The 15,902-nt window shown below is 46.4% G+C and overlaps 1 protein-coding gene across 6 annotated transcripts in view; it reads right to left on the bottom strand.

The window, feature by feature from the left end:
* NONO (non-POU domain containing octamer binding) overlaps positions 1-15,902 on the bottom strand; it is a 117,311-nt gene that overhangs the window by 32,053 nt on the left and 69,356 nt on the right. The window contains exons 1-2 of one of the 6 annotated variants that reach the window (XM_030575925.1): positions 8,274-9,886; positions 6,976-7,134 (exon numbers count right to left, since the gene is read on the bottom strand). The exons of 2 other annotated variants lie outside the window; for them this stretch is intronic. In XM_030575925.1, coding sequence (XP_030431785.1) covers positions 6,976-7,105 — 130 coding nt within the window. In that variant the 5' untranslated portion in view covers positions 7,106-7,134; positions 8,274-9,886. Of the gene's footprint in view, positions 1-2,260; positions 2,706-6,975; positions 9,887-15,902 lie in introns of those variants that run through there. 3 more of the 6 variants (XM_030575926.1, XM_030575924.1, XM_030575927.1) reach the window with 3 other exon arrangements.

The raw sequence follows: 15,902 nt of genomic DNA, 5'->3' as shown, positions 1-15,902 counted from the left end.
GAGTGAGGATGTTGTGGGGAACTCCAGGAGCTGCACTGTAATGGTAAAATAGCTGCATGCAGTTCACAAGTCACAGTTTGCCCACCACTGACATAGAGGTCCTATGGGGAAGGATGTTCCCTGCTGCTCTTCCTCACTGGTTGGAGCATCTTCTGTTTCCCTTCCTGCTTGATGACTCTGTTTATTGCTTAAATGCAAATTAAGCAGAGCACACAATCCTTTGTTTGACACAGACCTGTTTGCCAACCTCAGTTTGGAACATATGTTAAGAGCGTCATAAGGGGAATCTTATAATGTCACAATGTTGCCTCCCATTTTATCAGAACAATACAGACCAGCAAATTATGAGTTTTCAGATGGTACCTCACAAGGCATACTCTATACAAAGATTATTACAACGGTGAGCAGGGTGTGGACACAGGGGTACATTCTGTCATGGCCAACCTGCTGGGAGAGGCTGCAGCAGGAGTAGCTGGGTGCTCCCCTCAGAGCCAATGCTCCTGCCTGCTTCCTACATGAGAGACTGTGACTGGAGTAGCTGGGACATCCCCCATGCATCCACAGCCAGTACATCTTCCCTGTTTCCTACAGGGCCTCCTCCTGGGAGAGGCTGAGAATGGAGCAACGGGAGCTCCCACACAGCCAGCACCCCTGCCTTGATCTCTGTGGTGGACCAGCTAGGAACTATTGGGACTAGAGCGCTGAGTTTCCATTCTGCTGAGCAGAGTATGCATTCTTGAAGCCTACTCCAGCTGTCAGTGAGGTGCGTGTCAGAGCAGCAGGTCCCTGTCCTACAGGAGTGAGTCAGATTGCAATGAGGAGTGCCTGCTCCTACCCCTTTCTCTAGCTCAAGTGGTTGGGCCAATCAGGCTATTAGTAGGAGGCCTATTAGAATGAACATTGCCAGCAGATCAAGGGAAGCGATTATTCCCCTCTATTTGGCACTGGTGAGGCCTCATCTGGAGTACTGCATCCAGCTTTGGGCCCCACACTACAGAAAGGATGTGGAAAAATTAGCAAGAGTCCAGCAGAGGGCAATGAAAATGGTTTGGGAGCTGGGGCACATGACTTATGAGGAGAGACTGTGGGAACTGGGATTGTTTAATTTTCAGAAGAGAAGAATGAGGGGGGATTTGACAGCAGCCTTCAACTACCTGAAGGGGGGTTCCAAAGGGGATGGAGCTCAGCTGTTCTCAGTGGTGGCAGATGACAGAATGAGGAGCAATGGTCTCAAGTTGCAGTGGGGGAGGTCTAGGTTGGATATTAGGAAAAAACTATTTCTCTAGGAGGGTGGTGAAGCACTGGAATGGGTTCCCTAGGGAGGTGGTGGAATCTCCATCCTTAGAGGTTTTTAAGGCCTGGCTTGACAAAGCCCTGGCTGGGATGATTTATTTGGGGTTGGTCCTGCTTTGAGCAGGGGGTAGGACTGGATGATCTCCTGAGGTCTCTTCCAACCCTCATCTTCCATTATTCTATTACCAGGTTTGGTCCGCAGGGTAAAACTTCTCAGATTTGCATTTTATGCCCCTATGAGATACTCAGCTTGGGACAGGCACCTGCAGATGCCCTCTGGACAGTCAATGCCCTATCTGGTTCTCATGCACCTCAGGAACCAGAGATTGTTCTGGGCTTTGAGGAACCCAGCCTGGCTAAGAGCAGAGCCTAGCGCCACTCCCCCCCCCCGCCCCCGGCCACACCCCATGTACCTGGAACTTCATCAACAGCTGCTATGACCCTGGCCTCAGCAATTCAACACCCATCTGGAAGGGAGCTCTCATTGACACCAGTTGCCTCCATTTACCTGAACTTCACTAGACCCCTCACTTAGGCTCCTGGCTTACTCGGAGAATTGGCCCTGGAAAAAAATATTAAAATGCTGCCAACTCAATGAAATACTTCCAGGGGACTGGATAGGGGAAGGGGGCTGAATTTATTTTCATGCCTAGGGCCCCAGGTTAGCTTAACTCTACCATGCAATTCAGTGCAGATTGGTGTCAGCTAATGGGCAGAATTTGCATCCCCTTCCACATTTTCAGGCACCATCTATTAATTGGCCATGGTTTTCTATACGCAGCTGAATGCTGCTGACTCAGACTGGCATTTCCAAGAGTCAGGGAATCAGCTAGAGCAACTGGCTCACTGGAAATCCCAGTAGTTCAACTTCTGTTACCTGACACAAGGGAAAGGAAATGTTGTAACAAGATTGAGGAAAACAGCTCAAATCTCAGCTCACTAACTCCTGGAAAACAAATCCACTTACCCTCAGAGTTCTTATTGGCATCAAATCTTTGCCCACAGCCTTTGTTGTAACACAGCAAAGCCATTTCCCAGGCTCGAACAATTGTAACTCCTGCCTTGTGGTGCAAAGGGCCTGTGCACACTTTCCTGTCCCTGCACGGATTAATTACATTGCTCTGCCTTGTTGCTCTGTTAAGGCTGCATCAGAGAGAGGCTGGAAAAAGAGATGGGCTGGGTCTATCTTTAGGCACAGCCAGAGAGGGGCGGTCTAGCAATCAGAGAGCAACCCCAAGATGGGCACACAGGCCCAGCAGCTGAGCTGGCTGGACATGTCTGTCAGCTTCAAGTGTCACTGTCTAAGCAGACATTTCTGTCCTGTCCCCCTCCTGAGAGGGGAGGGCCCACAGCAACTGCAGGCGGGGAAAGGAACCAAATAAGAAAGAAGCCAAATTTATCCCTAGTGCAAGCCCACAAACTTCCATGCCCTGGTGTGAAGAATGACATAATCCCTGTGCTAGGAAGGCAGCTGCTGCAGCTAAGATTATGTTCAGTCAAAAGGCCTTTCTTTGTCCTAATCAGTGACTCCACTGCACAATCACTCATCTTGCAGCAGCACAATTTTTCCAATGATCCGCTCAGTCTGACTTTTGGGAAACCAAGCTGGGTTCTTCTTCTCCGTGCCCCTCCACCATCCCTAAGAAGAATGTAGCTAGTGAATCTATTGTGGAGTCCAGCACATGCATTTATGTGAATGTGAACAGTAAGCAAAGGTTGATGTTATTTATTACACGTACCGTGTCATTGGTGTGGGGGTGGAGGAACATCCTTAGACTAGCAGACAAACAGTTTAAATGACATGCTTAGAGCACAGTTTCAATCCCAGTGCAGGTGTGTAGCCAGTCAGTATTAGAACAAGGCTTTGGCAGGTGTTACTTTGACATTAAAATTTTCTAATCATATCCCTACTTTTAATTCCTTACACAGCGACAAGGAAGAGACTGGGTTACAAGGCAATACATTTAAGTACCTTAAACTTTACTAATAGGGAAAAGAATATTTCCAGCAAATGATTCTAAGTCTAAACCTTGGTGTATGGAAATATTTGGCCAAGGACACAGCAGGGTTCAGATAATCCAAACGCTACAGAAAGAACCAAAGGTTTCCAGCAAACTAAGGGACGAGACATTCCGAAGGTCCCAAGCACATGCGTCGAGCCTCCAGAGTGACACAGCTGTTCCAATGACTAAGGAGGCTGGGGGAGGAAGCTGCCAGCTATTACTAGATACACAGATGTCAGTGTACAAAGGCACCAGATGGACTTTAGCGAAGTACCTCAGACAGGGTCTCGTGAAATCCAGCCTGGATGGAATGTACTGTGATAGAGACGGCAGTATCCAGCATGTGCTTGGGAGACCTCACTGAATTCAGTGTTAAGTATCTTTGGGATTCATTGTATTAAATGCAAAGTTTATGTATTATTGTGGGCCAGGATTGTATGTAACCTCTTGTAAAGGGTTCACTCATAGCAGGAGCCCTGCCTCATGGCCAGACATGGCATAGCAACTGTCTTCCCATATGGCACCCCATATGGCTGCCCTATCGCTGCAGTGGTCTCTCTCCCCACAACTTGTCCCTCTGGACAAGTCATGCTTTAGTCCACCCCTCCCAGGGTAAAAGAGCATCTAATGACCTTACAACAGGTCTTCTGTCTGCCTCTGGGCTCTTTATACCCCTTACCTCATGGGGTTTCACCCCACCTTTCTCATTGGTTGGTAGGGGAACCCAGGCCTACCCTCTGCTCTGGGTTTCAGCCCAGGACCCGCTGGCTAGCAGCCAAGGGTCCCTCAGAGTCCTTGCTGCCCCCCCCCGGACCACTTCTTACCTCTTCTATACTCCACTGAGTGACTGAAGACTCTCCCCCTGCAGCTCCTTTCTGCTGCAAATTTCCTGGTTTTTTAAGCACCACCCAGCCCCTCCCCAGCTGTGCTCCATCATCAATCAGGCCCACATTAATCCATTCAGGGATTGTGTGGAGTACACACCCCATTGCACCTCCCTAGGGGGGAGATATGATCTGAGGCCTGCAAGTTCAAAGGACTACCACTGAAAATGTGCCAGACAAGAATAGACTTTTGGACAAGAATAGACAATAAGCGTTAAGTGGGTTTCCTGTGGAGTACCTGGAAGGAGGGGGGAGGGTTCCTTGATGCAAATTCCCCACTTCTGATTATGCACAAACCCTGCCTTTTGAAACTATGCCCTGAGAGACGGGTCTTTGTCTGCTGGTTACCTGTTCCCGAAGATTAGAGATCAAAGGCCCAAGCTGTATAAAGAAACAGATGAACTGCCCAGCTAGTCGTTCTGGTTCAGAATTTGAGACAGTCATTAACTTGCAGCCCTGTGGGTTTTGAAGGACTGATGCCCACCAGAACTTGCAGCTGGAGACGGAGGACTGCCGTTGAGCATTTAGAATGTGTGAGGGTTTTTTATTGTTTTCTCTGTAATGCTTTCACCTTAAGAATAAATGTGCTTGCTTAGAAAGATCTGTGTGGTGACTGGTGATTGCTGGTAATTACTCTGTTCGCAGCCTCAGGAGAGGAAGCAAAGCACAGATGCAATTTAGGAAGTCTCGCTTGCTGGGAATATCACAGTGTAGGCAAGGAACTCTGCAGTCTGGAAAAACTCTAGTCTGGAGGGAGAGAGACATGAGTCTCCACCCAAGAGAGGTGATAGTTGATGATCTGGGAGCCTAGAGTGGATCCCTTGGTGGACCACAGAGGGGAAATACTGGTGCAGTTGCCCTGAACTGAGGGGTCCAGACAATCCAAAAGTTACAGAAATAACCAAAGGCTTTCACCAAACCAAAGGAAAAGACATTCTGCCTTAAGCATCTGAACTGATATTTCAGATCCAGTGAACAGGGGTGGCTGCTAGGAGGAAGGTGCTGTCTACTGATGGACATGCATACATCAGTGTACTAAGGGACCATATCTGGATTTCAGTAAAGCATTTCATACAGGTTCTCATGAAATCCAGCATGGGAGCATACTCTCTGGAGCTTTCTTGAACATTCCACTGTCATGACTGAGGTCACAGGAGAAAAGAGCAAATGTCATGCAATGTTCTACAAGTCCCAGACTGAGTTTGCTCAGATTCTTCCTCCTCCTGATTCTCTAGTCCCAGAATCCCACCACTCTCCCCCATCAAAACAGATTAGAGATTTTAATTTATTGCTACAAAAATCTAGGAACATTTTATTTTCATTATATCTATGTACATAAAGACAAACATATCATATTAGACACCATTGCCTGCTGGAGCATGCTTACTTCTCTGCTCCATTTCTGGGTTTGATCAGAAATGCAGATTAAAGAGTAGACTTTTAGAAAGGAGGCACACAGGGAACCCACTAGAGAAGGAAATCTATATGATTCAGTTTTGCATTGCCCAGGGTTTGAACCCTGTCCCTATTCCTTTGAAATGCCTGTGAACATAATATTACTCCTTAAATGCCAGCCTGCTCAATACCTGCTGACATCTGTCCTTCCCAGGCTGGGAGGTGTCAAAAGTCCAAAGGCACTGAGAACCATCCAGAAAGGTTTGGCCACAGCAACCAGAGAAGAGTCCCAAACTTAGTTCACGTTGCTTTATAATGCCACCTTCCAAATCAGGCCTTGACCTCTGACCTCAAGGTGTCCTATCAAGCAGGCTGGTTAGCTTTTTCCTCGTCATTTCATAGGCTAGGAAGAGGGCACCGTTGGAGGGGAGTGCACGTATCACTGTGGGCACCAGTCCACAGTAAAGAGCCATGAAACCTACAACACAAACACCACAATCAGGTGAGCTCACCATGCCTGTGACAGACAAACAGAACGTCCCCTATGGAGCCCACAACGGCCTCAGCTTGGTGAGATTCTCAACCAGAGCAAGATATCAAGGGAAACCCTCCCAGGCAGGGGAGACCGAACCTGGGAAATGTCTACAGGCGAGTCTCATCTTACGCAGGGGTTCCTTTCCGCGGTTAGCGCGTAAAGCGAAAACCATGTATAGTCAAAATTACATTGAGTTGAATGGCGGGCGGAATCGCCTGCACTACAGGTACAGTATTAAAATTGTTATTTTTCTCTTTTTTTGTTTTTGTTTTTGCCAACTGCGTAAAGCTGAAATTGTGCATGTTAATTGTGTGTAAGATGCAACAGACCTGTATATCCCCTTTTCAAGAACCCTAGGAGAACCAGAGATTCTAAGGCCAGAAGGGATCATTGTGATCATCTAGTCTGACCTCCTGTGTGACAATTCCCAAAAATAATTCTTAGAGCCGATCCTTTACAGAAACATCTAATCTTGATTTAAAATGGTCAGTGATGAACAATCGATCACCTTGATAAGCTGTTCCAATGTTTAACTGACAACATTTACACCTTATTTCCAGTATGAATTTGTCTAACTTCAGCTTCCAAGTGTTAGACCTTTCTCTGCTAGACTGAAGAGTACATTATCAAATATTTGTTCCCCATTTAGGTATTTATTAGACTGTAATCAAATCACCCCTTAACTTCTTTTTTAAGATAAATAGATTGAGCTTATTGAGTCTTGAAAATTAATGTTACTGGTCCAGAAAACTCTTTAGCCAGCTCTTTCAAAACTCTTGGATGCAAATAATTTGGACCTGCTGATTTTAAAATGTCTAACGTTAGAGATGGATTCAGTGAATGAAGCTGTCTGTGTGTCACCTACCTTCTGTCCTCAGGATGTGAAGAAGGAAGAGCAGGAAGCCATCTTGCCACCCTGCCATGGAAAGCACCTGGATCCGAGACTTCACTGAGTCAATGGGATAGACAGCCAGCCAGAAACAGGCCCCCCCCATCCCACCACTCACTGTTAGGGGAAGAGAACCTAAAATTCAACACAGGGAGAGAGACCTCAGTGTGGAAAAGGGGAAAGTCATTAGGGAACTCCCAGATCCTGCAGAGAAATGCAAGCAACCAGCAGCACTTGGACTCAGGGGGGTGAGACTAGGCCAGGCAAATGAATTACATGATTAGCGGTTGAAAGACCTGTCTGGAGTTTAGCTTTTGTCTTGGGCACAGGGAGTGGAGGCAGCAGTGCTAGGGGAGCCTGATAAGTGCTAGTGCCTCACCAAAGAGGTACTGGCTTCCCAGGTCTCATTCCTCTGAGGTGCTTGTCTGGCCTCCCTCACTGTTGTGTCTGAGTGCCTCATAATCACTAGTGTATTATCCCCACACGCTTCTGAGGTATTGTCCCCATTGTACAATGGTGACTGACTCCTGAGAAATGAAATGACTTGCTCAGGGTCTCACAGGAACTCCGCAGCAGAGCAGGGATTTGAACTCAGACCTCCCAAGTCCTAGGGTAGCATCTTAATCGCTGAACCAGCCTTCCTCCTGAATCACTAGACAATTCTTCCATCCCAGGCCACCCCTAGAACCCTGCCCCCCTACCTCCTCAGTCACCCCCTGGCGAGCCCCATATCCTTGCTCACCCCTCGTAGTTTCTCTAGCATATCATGCAGCAGCTCACTGGAAAGCCCAAGGGAAGTGAGTGTCTGTGTGGATAAGCAGGGTTGTGTGTGGCTTGGCCTGGGAATGGCAGAAGGAGGGGGAAGAGAGCAGTGGAGGTGAAGCTCTTCTCTGATGACCCATGCACAAGTGCAGCCTCATGTCCCTCACGGCACTGCTTCCCTTCCTGGCCCCATTGCAAAGCTGTGCTTCCTCCCATGTCCCCTCTCATAGAGCTTCATTCTTCCTGGATTCCCCATGGAGCTTCTTATAGCTGCTTTTGGCAACTACCAGGATGGAGCAACAATTACCAGGTCTGGCAGGGGAGCCCATGTCAAAGCACAGGGGAGGTATAAAGGGGGTGATACATAACAATACAGATCACTCTCCATGTGACAAGCTATCAGCCATGCTACCTATTTATTAAATATGCTTTGAGGTGCATATCTCATCAGTGCAAACCATAAAAAGCAAGGAAATCAGCAGTTACATCTTTCCACAACTCCTCAAGTTCACCTTGTTCCTCTCAGTTTTCTTCTCTCCATCATCTGCAGCCCAGCCTCATCATGGGAATATATGTCATCCATACATCCAGCACTGAAACACAGCAACTTCTGAGCTAGAGGCCTGTGTGGGACAATTTTTAATCCTGCTCCTGTCCCACCCCGCAATACCCACTCCTACTCCCACCCACTCCTGCTATTATGGCAACGGGTCCTGTGGGACCCATGGGATCCAGGTCCTGCTGCAGGGCTCTACTCTGAGGTGGAAGACCATAGATATTTAACAGCCCACAGCAACCCTTCAGCAAAGGACGGGAAGCAAAGAGAACTCCTGTATCCATTTGATACAGTGCAATTTAGGGTAGCAGAAAAAATGGTTACCTACCTTCCGTAACTGTTCTTCAAGATGTGTTGCTCATGTCCACATCGTGGACATTCTCTGTAAATAAAGAGGACTGAACTGAAGAAGTACCTGACTCATATAATCAATTTCTCGTTCAAATGGAAACAACTCAGCGAGGCCACAAATACTGGCCAACCACTTGGTCAAATAGGCAACACTGGTGTCAGCACTGGGATAGAGTTTCCAAGGAGAGAAATTATGAGTTCGTATTCCTGTGGAACCAAGAGGGAAGAAATAATGGAAGTGCTTGCAGAAATCAGAGATGGCCAAAAGGAATTAAAACAACATTTACAACAAGAGCTGAAGATGTCTCAAAAGAATTTAAAACAGAAGCTGGAGATTTAGTGAAAGGAATTAAGTGACATCTGGAGGTTGCCTAGCAATGACTGAGAAATGCTGCTGAAATAAAATGTTCATCAGGGCAGCAGCTACAAAGTGTCTTGGCAATTTGGCAGCCCAACTACAGAAACTCTCAGTCTGGACTGGCAAGGTGGATCCAGAATGTGACCAGCAAGAGGAGAAGGAGGAGAGGGTATTCCAGGAACCAGGGAAGGTCAAAAAAGCTTTGGCCAACTTAGCACTTGCTAACACAGATAAGCAACACTGAGAACTTTAGGAGCTAAAAAATTAGCTTCAGAAGGAAATCAAAAGGTCACAGGCCACAGGAAAAGCCATGGCGAGGAATCAGGCCAGCCAGAGAGCTTGGGAAAGACAGGATATTTACAACAGTTCTCGATCCTGTTTGTAGCCCACACAGGCCCAGACAGGAGAGGTTGGATTGTTCCTACTCAAGTGGTACAAAATCCCCATTATCTGTGAGGGGAAAACTCCCTGGGAGGCTTATGTAGCTCAGTTCAATTTCACAGCCCCAATGAATGGCTAGCGAGATCAATAGAGAGGGTGGTTTCTAGCAGCCAACTTGAATGGCCCATCTCTGATGGTGCTGGAGGATTCATTCCCAAAAAATAAATGGAGTTATCTATATCTGGTGCAAGCATAGGCGCCAGTATAACTTTTGGTGGTGCCCAGAATGGGTCCAAGTCTCGCCCTCCCCCCCCCACCTTGTATGCCAATATATATATTTTTATATAACATAAAAGTGGACTGGAAACAGTAAGCATTTAACAGTTTCCCGATATTGCACAATGTGGTGTGTGGGTGTATGGGAGATAAGGGCTCTGGCTGAGGGTGTGGGCTCTGAGGTGGGGTTGGGGATGAGGAGTTTGGTGGGGGGGGGTTCAGGGCTGGGGCATGGGGGGATGAGGGCTCTGGCTGGGCCTGAGCGGTTTGGGGTGTGGGAGGGGCTCAGGGCTAAGGCAGAGGGTAGGGGTGTGGGGGTGCAGGCTCTGAGATGGGGCCTGGGATGAGGAGTTCAGGGTGCAGGAGGGGAGACCTGACCCTGAACATTGGTGGAGCCAGACCCCCGTGCTCTGAATATTGGTGGAGCACAGGCCCATATAACTCGCCGCCTGTGGGTGCAAGCCCTTGACATCAGGTTTGGAGCTAGTCATCAACCTGAGCTAGCCAGGCACCGCTAAGAGCTAGAGTGAATGTGGGGGAAGAGACCACATGTAAGGAGATTTGTGTTCCTGGCATATCTAGATGCCAGGAGGACTTCTAGAATACATTAGCAATGCACCAAGTTATAGATGCTCAGATGGATGTGGATTTGCAGACCAAGATAATTGAAAGAAGGCCAAGGTCACTCTGAGAGGCTGTGGAATTTGCCTCTGAACTTGACTTCTTCCGTGCAGCAGCCCACAAGAAGAGGAAGCAGAAGCTGGTGAGAAGGATGGAAGCTGATCACCAGGAACCCTGTAAATGCAGCTTTGTGTGTAATATGCGTGATGGAAAAGGGGATTCTAATGTGGTTCATGACATTATTGAACAACTGAAAAAAATGCTTAATGTGGTTTATAAAAGAAAGGAAATTGGCAAAGATGCAAAAAACAAGGGAAGCCATTCAGTTAAATGCTGGTACTGTGAAAAAATTGGCTGCTAAAGGAAGGATTATTATACATCTAAGGCAGCCCAGGACAGAGCATCCTGAGAGTCTAATGAAAGTCCCTTACCCAGTTTGGGAAATGGGGGGCACCAAGCTGAAAGTCAAGTATCAGGAGGTAGCTGTATTAGTCTGTATCCACAAAAACAACAAGGAGTCTGGTGGCACCTTAAAGACTAACCGATTTATTTGGGCATAAGCTTTTGTGGGCAAAAAAACTCACTTCTTCAGATGCATCAAAGTGCTGAAAGTGCAAACCTTGGAGGAACAAGAACTACTCCCACAGTTTTTTATTAGATCTGGCCAGTTGAACAACCACAATGGGAGTTTGGCTATTGATTGTGTAATAGGATCTGTGAAATGCACAAGAATAGCGGACACTGGCTGACGCATAACAGTTATTAGATTAGACAAGCTGGTAACGTTAGGGAATAGGGAACCAAAAACTGATCTCAAATGGAGACAGTGATGGGAACATGCACTTATCCAAAAATGGGGAAAATTCGGTTTGCAAGTTGAACCTCTGCAATTTGAGCAAGATGTTGGGTAGCTGACCTAGTGAATGAGTGAGTCGTTTTGGATTTTATTATGACCAACAGCTGGAATCAATGCCAGGAAAGGAGTCCTACAAATTCAGTCTGGAAAGTGCCTTCAAAGAAGTGGCCCAGATTTTAAAAATTGTTTATAAACAATTGGTTTGCAGTGAACAAACTGTTCTGCCTCCAGGGGGTCAGAAACCATAACAACAACTACATGCTGTGGTAGCTTTCCCGCAAGGAAAGATGGGGATTGGTTGAGACCTGCATTAAGACCTGTGATCTTGGGGGAAATTTTAGCTGCTAAAGTTATTGTGAATCTGAAACAGGAATGAATTCCTGTTCATTCACCAAATGCTTCTGACGAACAGTAAAAAAAGGGAACCATTGTTGCAAAATGGGAACCAGCAGATCTAATAAATATGACTGTAGAAGAAAACAACAAGGGGAAGGAGATAAAGGTAAGTTCCCTGAATTTTGACTGGACTTATTCCAAAGCAGTACCTCATATTTAAATGAGAAGCAGCAGAATGATCTAAGACACTTTTTTGGTTAGAAATCAGAGGTTATTCTCCAGTTCCATCAAAGGTAGAGATTTGATTGATTGCACGGGTCCAGCACAAGATTGATACTGGGGAAAACTGACCCATTATCAGCCACCTGACTATTTATCAGTTGCTAAGAGGGAAGAGGCTTTGCAGATCATTAAGGAAATTTATCACAAAGACATAATGGAGCCTTCAACCAGTCCTCGGGCCTCACTCATGGTTCTGGTTAAGAAAAAAGATGGCAACATCACATTCTATGGGGACTATAGAAAACTAAATTAAGTAACTTTGAAGAATTCTTACCCATTGCCACAAATAGGTGATAGTATGCTGCAGCAAATTCAGTCTGTTTTTCCGTACTGGATTTTAAAAGTGAGTATTGGCAAGTGAGTCCAAAGGACAGGGAAAAGACTGCTTTCTGAACAGGACAGGACTTGCGGCAATTTAAAGTGATGGCTTCCAGCTTGTGTAATGCATCAGCCATGTTTGAGACACTTCTGGAGAGGGTACTGCATGGCATGCCTCTCAAAATGTGTGTTATACCTAAATGATATCCCGGCACATGGAGAGACCTTTGAATAGAAACCAGTACATTTACAAATAGTCTGTGATAAGCTTAAAGCTGCCAATCTGAAACTGAACCCAAAGAAATGTGAGTTGTTCCAAAAAGGTAACCTACCAGGCACACGCAGTCAGTGAGGGGGGAATTTCCACTGACAAAAAGAAAATTGAGGCTGTGAAGAACTGGTCAGCTGCCCAGACACTAACAGATGTGCAGAGTTTTGAAGGACTTTTTGAAGGACTTTGCTCTCATTAAGAGAAAGGCTGTCAACCAATTAAAAAAATTAATTGTGATTACTCACGCTGTTAAACAACAGTAGAATACCATTTATTTTAAATATTTTTGGATGTTAACTACATTTTCAAATATATGAATTTCAATTACAACACAGAATACAAAGTGCACAGTGCTTACTTTATATTTATTTTAGATTACAAATATTTGCACTGTAAAAAACAAAAAAAAAATTTTTTTCAATTCACCTCATACAAGACTTGTAGTACAATCTCTTCATCATGAAAATTGAACTTACAAATGTAGAATTATGTAAAAAACCCTGCATTTTAAAATAAAACAATGTAAAACTTTAGTGCCTACAAGTCCACTTAGTCCTACTCCTTGGTCAGCCAATCACTCAGACAAACAAGGTTGGTTACAATTTGCAGGAGATAATGCTGCCTCCTTCTTGTTTACAATGTCACCTGAAAGTGAGAACAAGCATTTCCATGGCACTGTTGTACTGGTGTTGCAAGATATTTATGTGACAGATGTGTTGAAGATTCATATGTCCCTTCATTCTTCAATCACCATTCCAGAAGACATGCTTCCATGCTGAGAATGGGTTCTGCTTGATAACGATCCAAAGCAGTACGGACTGATGCATGTTCATTTTCATCATCTGAATCAGATGCCACCAGCAGAACACTGATTTTCCTTTTTGGTGGTTTGGGTTCTGTAGTTTCCACATCAGAGGGCTTGTCTACATCAGAAAGTTGCAGCGCTGGTGAGGGAGTTACAGCTCTGCAACTTTGAAGGTGTACACATCTGCAGGGCACCACCAGCGCTGCAACTCCCTGTTTGCAGCGCTGGCCGTACTCCCGTTTTGTCTCGGGTGTAGAGGATCCAGCGCTGGTGATCCAGCGCTGGTAATCCAATGTAGACAGTTACCAGCGCTTTTCTTGACCTCCGTGGAAGGAGGAAGCCTCTGGTAATCAAGCTGGTTTCCTTTCCCGGTTTGCTCTCTCGGTCCCGGAGCCAGCCAGCAAACCGCAGGGAAGGAGACCTGCTTGCTCGGGGTTCCGGGACCGAGAGAGCAAACCGGGAACACCGCGGTTTGCTCTCTCGGTCCCGGAGCCAGCCAGCAAACCGCAGGGAAGGAGACCTGCTTGCTCGGGGTTCCGGGACCGAGAGAGCAAACCGGGAACGCCGTGGTTTGCTCTCTCGGTCCCGGAGCCAGCCAGCAAACCGCAGGGAAGGAGACCTGCTTGCTCGGGGTTCCGGGACCGAGAGAGCAAACCGGGAAAGGAAACCAGCTTCGTCGCGGTTTGCTCTCTCGGTCCCGGAACCCCGAGCAAGCAGGTCTCCTTCCCTGCGGTTTGCTGGCTGGCTCCGGGACCGAGACAGCAAACCGCGGCGTTCCCGGTTTGCTCTCTCGGTCCCGGAACCCCGAGCAAGCAGGTCTCCTTCCCTGCGGTTTGCTGGCTGGCTCCGGGACCGAGAGAGCAAACCGCGGCGTTCCCGGTTTGCTCTCTCGGTCCCGGAACCCCGAGCAAGCAGGTCTCCTTCCCTGCGGTTTGCTGGCTGGCTCCGGGACCGAGAGAGCAAACCGCGGCGTTCCCGGTTTGCTCTCTCGGTCCCGGAACCCCGAGCAAGCAGGTCTCCTTCCCTGCGGTTTGCTGGCTGGCTCCGGGACCGAGAGAGCAAACCGCGGCGTTCCCGGTTTGCTCTCTCGGTCCCGGAACCACGAGCAAGCAGGTCTCCTTCCCTGCGGTTTGCTGGGTGGCTCCGGGACCGAGAGAGCAAACCGCGGCGAAGCTGGTTTCCTTTCCCGGTTTGCTCTCTCGTCCCGGAACCCCCCTTGAAGCCGCCCAACAGCGCTGCAGTGTGGCCACATCTAACACCACTTGCAGCGCTGGTTGCTGTAAGTGTGGCCACTCTGCAGCGCTGGCCCTATACAGCTGTACTAATACAGCTGTAACAACCAGCGCTGCAAAATTTTAGATGTAGACATGGCCAGAGTGTTGCTCTTTTAAGACTTCTAAAGGCATGTTCCACACCTTGTCTCTCTCAGATTTTGGAAGGCACTTCAGGTTCTTAAACCTCAGGTCGAGTGCTGTAGCTATTTTTAGAAATCTCACATTGATACCTGCTTTGCATTTTGTCAAATCTGCTGTGAAAGTGTTCTTAAAACGAGCATGTATGGGTCATCATCCAAGACTGCTATAACATGAAATATATGCAGAATGTGGGTAAAACAGAGCAGGAGACGTACAATTCTCCCCCCAAGGAGTACAGTCACAAATTTAATTGACGCATTATTTTTTTAATCATCAGCAGCAGCACTGAAGCATGTCCTCTGGAATGGTGGCCAAAGCATGAAGGAGATATGAATATTTAGCGTATATGGCATGTAAATACCTTGCAATGCCTGCTACAAAAGTGCCATGCAAACGTTTGTCCTCACTTTCAGGTGACATTGTAAATAAGAAGCGGGCAGCAGTATCTCCCGTCAACGTAAACAAACATGTCTGTTTTAGTGATTGGCAGAATAAGAAGTAGGACTGAGTGGACTTGTTGGTGCTAAAGTTTTACACTGTTTTGTTTTTGAGTGCAGTTATGTAACCATAAAAAAAAATCTGCATTCGTAAGTTATACTTTCACAATAAAGAGATTGCACTTCAGTACTTGTATGAGGTAAAATTGAAAAATACTATTTCTTTTGTTTATCATTTTTATAGTGCATATATTTGGAATAAAAATAATAATATAAAGTGAGCACTGTGCACTTTGTATTCTGTGTTGTAACTGAAATCAATATTGAAAATGTAGAAAAACAAAAAAATAGTTAATAAATTTCAATTGGTATTCTATTGTTATAAGTGCGATTCATTTTTTTATTGTGATTAATTTTTTTGAGTTAATCACATGAGTTAACTGTGATTAATTGACAGCCCACATTAAGACTTATTTGTGGGTTTGCCAATATTGTAAAACCATTGCATAAGCAGGGAGAGAAAGTGAAACTATTTCATCAGCAGAGTATGAGATAGCATTTTCTGAACTGAGAAGAGCTCTTGTGTATGCTCCTGTCCTAGCCTATCCATGTTTCAAAGCCTCTTTCATGTTTGACACAGATGCCAGTGCTTATGGATTAGGAGCGGGATTGGCACAAGCACACAAAGGACTTGAGAGGGTGGTGGCTTATTACAGCAAATGTGCAAGTTCTCCAGAAAGAAATTATTGCACCAGCTGAAAGGAACGCCTGGCAATGATTAACTGTATAGAACATTTCCACCACTATCCAAATGGGAGAAAACCTGTGGTCAGTGCAAATCTGCAATAGCTTGTTAGACTCAGGAGCCCTGAGGGACA

Source organism: Gopherus evgoodei, chromosome 9 (genome assembly GCF_007399415.2).
Source record: "Gopherus evgoodei ecotype Sinaloan lineage chromosome 9, rGopEvg1_v1.p, whole genome shotgun sequence".
NCBI lineage: Eukaryota > Metazoa > Chordata > Testudines > Testudinidae > Gopherus > Gopherus evgoodei.
The sequence above is the reverse complement of the archived record's forward strand: the minus strand, read 5'-3'. Positions and strand labels throughout refer to the sequence as shown.